The sequence below is a fragment of the Biomphalaria glabrata genome, chromosome 12 (assembly GCF_947242115.1).
Source record: "Biomphalaria glabrata chromosome 12, xgBioGlab47.1, whole genome shotgun sequence".
NCBI lineage: Eukaryota > Metazoa > Mollusca > Gastropoda > Planorbidae > Biomphalaria > Biomphalaria glabrata.
The window spans coordinates 10,193,860-10,204,352 of NC_074722.1; the positions used below are offsets into that span (position 1 = coordinate 10,193,860).

Here is a 10,493-nt window from a genome sequence, read left to right on the forward strand (position 1 = left end):
ACACTTCCATTAAATCAGTTTGGAAGATATGCACCTCCAGTGTGACATTAAAGGTTTAAATGCCATTACTACATGTCTTATTTTTTAATTCCTTCTGCATTGTCTTTTCTATCTAATTCCAGTCTTGAAACAAAATAGGTTTTAGAGAATATAAACCATGTTGGCACCAGAGTGATAATGACAGATCTAAAACAACCCTTTGTCAATACCAATGACATGACAATTTAGTAGCAGATCTTAATCAACTTTAAAGAAATAAAGATGAAAAATTCTGAATGCTATTAGAGTGTCTCAACTTAATTACTTCAACTAAGACAGAATCTATTGCCTTATTAGCCCAGCATAACCAACAATCTGTATGGCAGAACATCATGCTACTTTTCCAAGGCCTAAACCACAAATGAGCTCAGAAGTAAAAAGCTGCTTTGAAGAAGACGAACTCTTTATGTTTGCATGTGTGCTACAACTTGCTATATATCCTCAATGTTTCTATCATAGTTATAAACACTGCTCTTCTTAAAGAAATAGTTATCAGAATATAGGAGTGATATCAATTATCAGTGTAAGTTGTAACAGAACATGGGACTGCCTGGCTTAAATATGTTTTTATATACGTTCAGCTAGCCCTAGGGCAGATGCACGAACCATGGCAAACTCTGCCGCTCCAGAACTGGCTTGATCAGTCACTGCAGATTATGCCCCATCTCAAGATGAAACCAAAGCCAGTGACTCACCTGGGCACATCCCATATATATGTTCAAATTAGTGCTTATAATTCTGAGCAGATTTGTTTTTATAAGCTTAAGTTGGCACGTAAGACGTAACTAAAGGGATATCTACATACTGATACTAAAAAAAAATACAACAAAAGTAAATGAGACTCAGCATAAATAATGGACAATATGATAAAAAAAATTACCAAAGATAAATAAAACCAATGATGCTTTTCCTGTAATAGACTGGTGCAAAAGTGATCTTAGCAGCTATAGTGTCCAATAAATAACATTTATTATATAGATAAAACAATTTTGGTGTCAGGCTGTTTAAACAAACATTTCTTCAATGAATATCAACTTCCAATGAAAACATCTAGTTTCTTATAAAAGTTTACAATATCTAAAGGTCAAAGAAAATTGAACATCAATTTTATTTTTTTACATCTTTTCATTAGAAAAACAAAAACTTGTTGAGACTGTGCTTGGTATGATTTGTTTACATCTTTTAAATAAAAACTTATCATAGCAAGAATATTAATAAAACATATAATAACAATAACAAGACATGATTGTAAACAACAAGTAATACTCTATTTGTAGACTATTTCTAATCTGTATTCCACAGATTAAGTTATTAACTTAATAATATCAGGTTCCTTTTGCACATATAGGATTTAGTTGACACTGTAATAAGACTTATCTTGAACAGATTTCATAGGCTGGGCATCTTCCTCTTCAGTGACTCTGATGAAAAAGAATATGGCTGCTCCCATAAGAAAAAAGACTGTGCCACAGGCAACTCCGAATGTCCAGGAGAACTCAAAGTCAGAAGTCTCTGCATTGTAATCCGCATTGCTTGTTACCTAGACAACAAAATTTTTTTGTCATTTAAGCATTCATCTAGACAACTTTCTTGATAGGTTCTATCAGACTATTAATTGTCAAACAATAAAATATGAAGGTATGCAAAATTATACAATTTGATAAAAAGTGAAATTCAATTTGAGACGCCAGTTCATTATAGCAGGTGATGTCAATTGTGCAATTTTTTCTAATTGTAAAACAAGGTGTCACATGAAAATTACAATCTCATCCACTTTTACTTTGTTGAAAGAAATCAAGACAGAGCTGAGTGGAATTACAGAAATTTGAGCTCAGTTCAGCAGATAAGCACTTTAACCTCTGACATTTGAAGACTTTGCAACCAGCAGCAGTGGGAACAAATTGAATCAGTGAGAACTCCATGGACGTAGAAAATGAGAAGAAAAACAGAGAACAATCCTACTAGCCTTATGGATTCATATGAAGGCCAGTGCACCAATGCTATCCAACAGTGATGTCATGACACCACACCTGATATGAGCACTAATACACCAAATGTGAATTAAAGGCTACCCAACACTATTGTGATGGCAATGGATATGAGTGCCAGGACAACTGACATGAAAGCTATGGTATATTTTCAGGTTCATAATTTAGTGATAAAATATCCTTGAAGGAATTTCAAAGTTTTTCATAAGTGTAAGTCTTCATTCTCCAGAAGATGGATGTACAGTTCTTTTTATTAAAAAAAAATGAGATTATTAATAATCTACCAACAGGTTTCACTTTCATCAAACTAAATGCTTCTACACACTTGAGAAAGCAATGAAAAGAAGAATGTCATTGTGATGTCTTTCTATGAAATAATTTTCAAAATAGAGACTGCATTGAATAAACAAAACCAATAAAAACACTAGTAGATATCATATATGGAAAAAGTTGTTGCTTGTCTTGTTTACCTGCACAATCCTATTATGAAATGCCCACACAAATCACAATGTATAAAAGAATGTGTGGACAAGAACTACAAGCAGAGATTTTCAAGTTGAATGGTGTGATGTTGCTTGTTCAGGCTGTCTTAAGGTCAACTATAGATAACTGTTGAATTTCAACCAATTACTCTGCAAGTGTTTGGATTTTATTGTTCGGGTGTATTCAGTGTAGTTGATCAACAATTCAGACAAAACATGACACACAGGTTTTTAACAAGTGAAGAGATGTAGTCAACACTGAAGAACAATTATCCTATGTTTATTCTAATAAAAGGCCACAGTAAAAGTCTCTGTCACTAAACACGTCATTACCCTAGAGGATTGTATCGCTAACTGATTTTTCAGTCTCTAACCCAACATATCCCAAAAGGCCACAGTAAAAGTCTCTGTCACTAAACACGTCATTACCCTAGAGGATTGTATCGCTAACTGATTTTTCAGTCTCTAACCCAACATATCCCAAAAGGCCACAGTAAAAGTCTCTGTCACTAAACACGTCATTACCCTAGAGGATTGTATCGCTAACTGATTTTAGGTCTCTAACCCAACATATCCCAAACGTCACTAGTCCCGTTCAATATGCGCCTTCTATGGTGCGTCGCTAAATAACTAAACAATAAATAAGGTGTCTAACAATGGATAAAGCTTTAAGTCCAGTGGTGTTGTAAGGGAGGTAACTAATAACTATTAAAGTAATGTTTCCAGTACACCTATTTACCGAACATCACCAGTAGCGTGAAGGAAAAAAGTACTGGTGGAAATCTGAAATGTACATTGTAGTTTTTAGTGCCACCTGCCCCCCCCCCTCCCATTTTAAAAGAGAAATAGCCGCTATTAGTTTTGTGTGGTCTGTCAGTCTGTCCATCCCATTTAGATCTAAAAAAAACTAGAAAACATATTGAAAATCCAATATCATGATATTTTATATCTTTCAAAGCTCATGCAGCGGCCACTTTTTTCTGTAGCCAAACTAACAATGCAACAGTATCGGCAACACTTCTCACATGCGCACATCTCTTCTGTTTGTATGACGGAGATAGGATTGCAGTTCATAGTTTTTTATATTCCTCCTGAAAATATTGAAACCTGCCTTCTAACTGCCTGAGAGGACCTCTTCAGGGTTTTGAACTTTTGTTTCCACACAAACTGTCTTTGTAACCTTCTTTTGTAATTCACGGTCACAAAAGTTATGAATGAAAGGTATGAAGCAACAGCAGCAGCAAAGAAAGGTAACATTCTAATCATTTGATCTATGTGCCACACCTGGCAATAAAACAACACTACTTTACTTTCCCACTGGTACTTATGAGAATATCTAAAAGTGAGTTTTTTAGGACTGATAATATTGCACGTCTTAATTTTGAACTTTTATTGTTTCTTTAGGACAAAGCCATATGTTTGTATTCTGCTATATAAATTATACAGTATAGTATAGCATTATATATATATATATATATTATGTGATATGTAGTTTAATTAACTACATAAAAAAAAATTTCCCCTTTCAGACCTTATGGTCTATAGGGCATATGATGTAAAGGTCATCTGATTCTATGGCCCACAGTTAACGAGGGTGTCATGTGGCCAGCACAATGACCAACCGCCTTTACTTTTCCCAACTAATGTTAATACGTACCCATTAGAGCTGGGTGGATTCAAAGGCACCCCAAAATCCCGAAATAAAAAATCCCAGTCTTCACCAGGATTCAAACCCGGGACCTTCAGTACGGAAGCCAAGCGCTTTACCGCTCAGCCACAGCGCGCTCAATTAACTACACGAGTTTCACATATTTAACAATTCACCAACTATTGCTACTGACCTCATTGGTGAACATAACTGGGTAGATGATAAGACTAACGATCATGCAGACACCTGGAAAGATATGTGATATAAAATGTGAAAATTTGAATTAATAAATACAACAGTGGTATTAAAAGTATGTTCGTCCTAATATAGTGATATGTTTCTAACATTGTTTCTGTTTAATAGACCTTAATTACAAAAAAAATATTATGAATTCAATATAAAATAAATAAGTCTATTACTTGAATATTACACATTCAAATCCTCTTTAAAAATTTATTTTTTTTCAATATTAAATATTTCAAAGCTACATGCACTATTATTTATTAAAGGCAATAATTACTAATGATTGCAAAGTATGTTAAAAAGTAAACAAAGTATTCAAAATGATAACTTAACTTTTTAAGACCTAAAAATGTTAAAAATTTTTTAACAAAGTATCAGATCTAAAGTTTTTGCCTTATCTGTTCTTTATAAATATGTAATTTTATGTTCAATATGTGGAGCTATTATCATGTTACTTTGATAGAATAACAAAAGTTAGGCACGAGGAGATTAAACGTATTAATTTTCTTGTTTGCTATACTTTACAAAAAGCAAGTGGACTTACAAAAGTTCATTAGCAAAGATTTCATTTAAATATTTCATTTTGTAAACATTGATATTGATGTTCACTTAGACATGTTATTAAATTAATTAATTAATTAAAAAAAAAAAAAAAAAAAAAAAAAAAAAAAAAAAAAAAGATCTTCCATATATTGTAAATGACAAAAACATACAAGAAATAATACAAACTGTCCCAGCGAAAATGTAAGGCATGCGCCTCTTTGATATCAGTCCCCAAATGCCAAGTGCTGCTCCGATAACATCAGCTATAAGAGACAGAAACACCAGAGCAGCACATCCAGCTAGCCAATCTGAAAATCACAAGTGAAAGGTGTTCAAGTTAAAAAAAAATTTACAGATAAAGTTATAATTAAAATAATAGAATCTCTAACGTTTTTTGAAAAGAAGAAAAATAAATCAATCATAAAGCTTCTAAGTAAATTTAAGAAAACTAAAAGCAAGAAAACACACAGTAAGATGAGTAGCTACCTGCACTGAGACACATCTCAAAGGATGTATGTACTTTTAAGCAGTCCCACCAGAGGCCCCAAGACTTGACATCTCCTTCATAAAAGGATGCAGTTACCCAATCTGGCCCAGCCAGTGACACAACGGTCAGAACTACTGCAATAGTAACCATGACCACAGAGAGAATCTGTTGACATCAGCATTGATTAAAATGATTTTTGTCAAACCAAAACTGCATCATAGACTTGACTATTTATTTAGTTTATATAAATAAAGGCTGTAGTATTCAATCATAGATATCTATAAATGGACTTTTTAAAATGTTTTATAGTATATATTATATATAAATTTATTAATTATTATATGTCTGTTAACGTTTAAAAAAAAATTATTTTGATTTGTATGAATAGTATGATTTGTTTCTTAGCTGGATAGTCTACATCTTGATATTACAGGACTACTCTAAACACTCGTCAAGGTCTCGTGTCTTGTCTATACTGAGTTTAAATCTTAAATAAAATTGATAATGCATTAATGGCAATTTTTAGGCTAATAGACTAGGCCTAATCCTAATGCCATGGCATCCTTCAGCAACTATGAATGAGATGAATGCCTGGCCTTTTGCCTGATAAGGCTTTAAGCTAGTTTGATGATACTGAAAGTTTTCATAGTATAGCTCTATAGTAATAATAGCTAGGTATAGACTAGAGTAGACAGTATAGTATAATAATACTATAGTCATCATAATCATACTATTTAGAGTGAGTCTAGAGTCCGGTTTCTAAGTTTTAGTTTGATAATGATTAGTCTTAGAGTTACTCTGTTACTACCATTAATATTAGTGTTTTCTATTATTTATATTCTATTTTTTTAAATAATATTGCTAACTTAACTAACTTATGACTTATGATCTAGTAATTTAAATTATTACTAGAACTATTAGTATTACTAGAGTTAGAGATCTATCATCTACTGATCTAGTCTAGATTACTCTAGATACTGCCTAGAATAAGAATTAGATTTAGAATCTAGATCTACAAGAAATAGTTTAATAGACTTATGATCTAGTCATTCTAGATCTAGTCTGAATCTAGAACTAGAATGCTAGTACTAGATCTAGTAGAATCTAATCTAGATTCTAGATTTAACTTAATTTAAGTTTAAATTTAAGTCTTAAATAAATAGATTAGAAGATAATCTGAATTTAAATCTACCTTAAATGGCCGTATTCTTTGAAACTCCCCCATTGAAGAATTGTACTATGTCAGGTCATTTACAGAAATAAATAATAGATCTAAATCAATTTCAAGAGACAGATCTAGATTAATTGTCACTTTAATGTCTAGCCTAGATACTGAGTCTCATTATTCTCGACGGAAGTGTAAACGTCTCGGCTATTTGTAGTTTCTTTTACAAACGATGTCAATTCATGTAATGCTGCCAACTAATCTACTGTTGAACAAAAAAAAATATAACACAACGTCAATGGTTACTAGGTTTTGTGCGAGTGATTTTAAGAAAATTAATTACAATAGACCAACAAAAGGAAAACAAACATAAAGTAAACAAAATGGCACTAAAATGTTATTTAACTTTGGTTAGGCCAATAATAGAATATGCATCCTCCGTTTGGGACCCCTCAACTCAAGAAAACATTAAGAAACTGGAACAGACACAAAATAGAGCAGTGAGATTCATAACAAACGAATATTCACTTTTGACTAGAGTAACACCTTTAGTAATATCACTAAACTTAGAAAGTCTTCAGGACAGAAGACTCAAAAGTAAAGTAGCAATTATACATAAACACTGAACCATAATCTTCAAATACAAAAACAAAATTTAATGTAAGGGACACTACTCAACTGTGACCATTCACTTGTGATTAACCTCAATGAAAGACAGAAAGATAAAGGCCCATTCCTCGTCCCATATGCTAGGACAAATTTGTACAAATACTCCTTCTTCCCTAGTGCTATTAGAGCATGGAATGGGTTGGATGAGCTAGCCAGGAAAACCAGTGACTTGGCAGAATTTAAGTTATCGACTAAATGCATGACGCGTAGGACGTAATCATCTTCTTTTTTTGAAGTAACGTCTGTATTATATAAGAAGATAAGATAAAATCTTGGCATGAGATGATGATTTTTAGACACTTAAAATTATAAAAGATTCCCTGACGCTTGTTGAAAGATGATAAATCTCATTTCTATCAAGGCATTTCATCAACATTCATTCTTCCTTTCTGGGTTAAGTAAAGTTCCCCTTTCAGACCATGCGGTTAATGAGGGTGTCACGTGGCCAGTGTAACTACCAACCGCCTCTACTTTTTTCCCAACTATGGCACCTAATGTCAGGAACCTAAAAGATCCCGAAAGGAAAAATCCCCAGCCTTCACCAGTATTCGAAACTGAGAGGGCGATTTAAAGAGGGCAATGATGACACTGGTCAAAAAGGGGGGGGGGGGTGAAAAGCTTGCAGTTTTATTGAAAGTGCAGAAAAAAATAAGTAAGTGGAAAAAAAAAAGGCGGGGGGTGCACAACTAAAGTATTATGTGAGCATTTACTGGGTGTAAGAAGAATAAAAGGGTCCAGGCCACAAAAAATATCTCAGAGTCTATTTCGAAAAAGAACGGAAAAGAAGAGAACTAGTCAGATAGTGTAAATAACAACTAGTCTGTGACTATAGACCCTATTTGTTAAAGAGGAGAGTTATGTGGAGGGGGGGGGGAGAAAGGATACTCAAATGTACGGGCTGGCCCAATGCAACAATCCTAGAATTAGCTGGCCAAAGGAATGTATGGGGGAGCGTTTAACTTTATATTATTAGGCCTATATTACTAGTAAGAAAAATTGGAGGGATCTATGGCAAAATAAACATTCAATAAACGACAAATCAACGGGCGAAACCAATGTATAATAATGTATATATTTGAAAATACAGTTTGACTACAAGTGTCCACCTCAGCATTAAAACATTTTGTATATCCCGCACCTTTGTATATCCCGCACTGCTACCATTCGTTTGTAACTTGAATAACCCGCGGGCTATGTGCTCGAAAATACTGTGGTGGCATTAATTGTGAGTCTTGTAGAATGATGCAAGATGAGGGTCTCTGTCATAATCTAGGTTAAGAACGAGAGACTAACCCAGGATGCCAAAGTGCAAGGATGTGTTTAGATAGAGAGTAAGATGTTTCAATATTAGTTTGCTTAATTTCATCTCAAGTTGAAATGTGTCTATATTGTAATAGAATTTATATTTACTTTTGTTTTAAAAAGAAGCTTGTTCAAGCTTATTTCAAGTTCTGCAATTTAAAATACAATACGCCCACATCGCTTTAGTTGTCTACTAGCAATATGGTGCTATAAGTCAACGACCGACAACAACACCAGCCATTCTTGTAACTATATGATCTGTCAAAGTCATTGTAAGTTGTATAGGTATTGTATTCCATGTATATTCAGGAGAGGTTCGGTCTTCCCTTTTCCTTTTATCTACGACAGGTTGTCTGTGTAATGTATAACACGCTATTGGGGCTTAGTATTATCGGTATTATCTTCAAAGAGATTTATAGATAGAAGGCCTAAATTTTAAATTAAATCAAATAACATTGTTGACTACACTATAATCGACTTTCTACAAAGAAGACTGGGATTCTTAATTTCGCGATATTTAGGGGCTCCTCTGAGTCCACCCAACTCTAATGGGTATTTGACATTAGTTGGAAAAAAAGTAAAGGCAGTTGGCCTTTGTGCTGGCCACATGACACCTTCTTTAACCGTGGACCACAGAAACAGATGATTTTTTTTTTTTACACTATCTGTCCTCGCACTCCTTCCCCCCCCCTCTTTCACTCGCTCCCCTCCTCCCTCTCTCCTTTCTCGCTTTCTACTTTCCTCTTTGCCTTGTTGTCTCCCCTTGTTTTGATCTCTCCCTCCCTTTCTCTCCGTTCTGTCTCTGTCACATCCCCTCTCTCTCTCTCTCTCTCTTTCTCTCTCTCTCTCTCTCTCTCTCTCTCTTTCTCTCTCTTTCTCTCTCTCTCTCCCTCCCTCTCTCTCTCGCTCTCTCTCTCACTCGTTTACACTTTCATTCCTTGAAGATTCCCATCTTCGTTCCTTATGCAATAAAAGACAATAAGAAAGAAAGAAGAGAAAACGACATGAAGAAATATGGTGGCGATGTAATGGAAAGAAAATGAAAAAAAAAAAAAGACGATTGTGAGAAATTTTAAAGAAATGAACGAAATAAACATTGTTTTCTTAGAGATGTGAAGTACTAGAGGGATATTGAGCCAGCTTGTTTTCTTAGAGATGTGAAGTACTAGAGGGATATTGAGCCAGTTTGTTTTCTTAGAGATGTGAAGTACTAGATGGATATTGAGCCAGCTTGTTTTCTTAGAGATGTGAAGTACTAGAGGGATATTGAGCCAGCTTGTTTTCTTAGAGATGTGAAGTACTAGAGGGATATTGAGCCAGTTTGTTTTCTTAGAGATGTGAAGTACTAGAGGGATATTGAGCCAGCTTGTTTTCTTAGAGATGTGAAGTACTAGAAGGATATTGAGCCAGTTTGTTTTCTTAGAGATGTGAAGTACTAGAGGGATATTGAGCCAGCTTGTTTTCTTAGAGATGTGAAGTACTAGAGGGATATTGAGCCAGCTTGTTTTCTTAGAGATGTGAAGTAGGCTACTAGAGGGATATTGAGCCAGTTTGTTTTCTTAGAGATGTGAAGTACTAGAGGGATATTGAGCCAGTTTGTTTTCTTAGAGATGTGAAGTACTAGAGGGATATTGAGCTAGCTTGTTTTCTTAGAGATGTGAAGTACTAGAGGGATATTGAGCCAGCTTGTTTTCTTAGAGATGTGAAGTACTAGAGGGATATTGAGCCAGTTTGTTTTCTTAGAGATGTGAAGTAGGCTACTAGAGGGATATTGAGCCAGCTTGTTTTCTTAGAGATGTGAAGTACTAGAGGGATATTGAGCCAGCTTGTTTTCGTAGAGATGTGAAGTACTAGATGGATATTGAGCCAGCTTGTTTTCTTAGAGATGTGAAGTACTAGAGGGATATTGAGCCAGTTTGTTTTCTTA

The 10,493-nt window shown here is 34.4% G+C and overlaps 1 protein-coding gene across 1 annotated transcript; it reads right to left on the reverse strand.

Annotated features, from left to right (window-relative positions):
- LOC106073077 (p53 apoptosis effector related to PMP-22-like) lies at positions 1-6,789 on the reverse strand. The gene is made up of 5 exons (XM_013233543.2): positions 6,623-6,789; positions 5,430-5,595; positions 5,114-5,251; positions 4,351-4,403; positions 1-1,579 (listed from the first exon to the last, which is right to left on the reverse strand). The coding sequence occupies exons 1-5, from the start codon at positions 6,653-6,655 to the stop codon at positions 1,391-1,393; spliced, it is 579 nt and encodes a 192-aa protein (XP_013088997.2). The 5' UTR covers positions 6,656-6,789; the 3' UTR covers positions 1-1,390.
- Between the last annotated feature and the right edge of the window lie 3,704 nt (positions 6,790-10,493).

What these genes read in the sequence shown, in the direction of transcription:
- LOC106073077 (XM_013233543.2), bottom strand. Translation starts at nt 6,655, where the DNA reads ATGGGGGAGTTTCAAAGAATACGGCCATTTAAG. An exon ending in AAAGAATACGGCCATTTAAG is followed by an intron (nt 5,596 to 6,622) that starts GTAGATTTAAAT and finishes TGATGTCAACAG; the next exon opens with ATTCTCTCTGTGGTCATGGT. An exon ending in TGAGATGTGTCTCAGTGCAG is followed by an intron (nt 5,252 to 5,429) that starts GTAGCTACTCAT and finishes TGTGATTTTCAG; the next exon opens with ATTGGCTAGCTGGATGTGCT.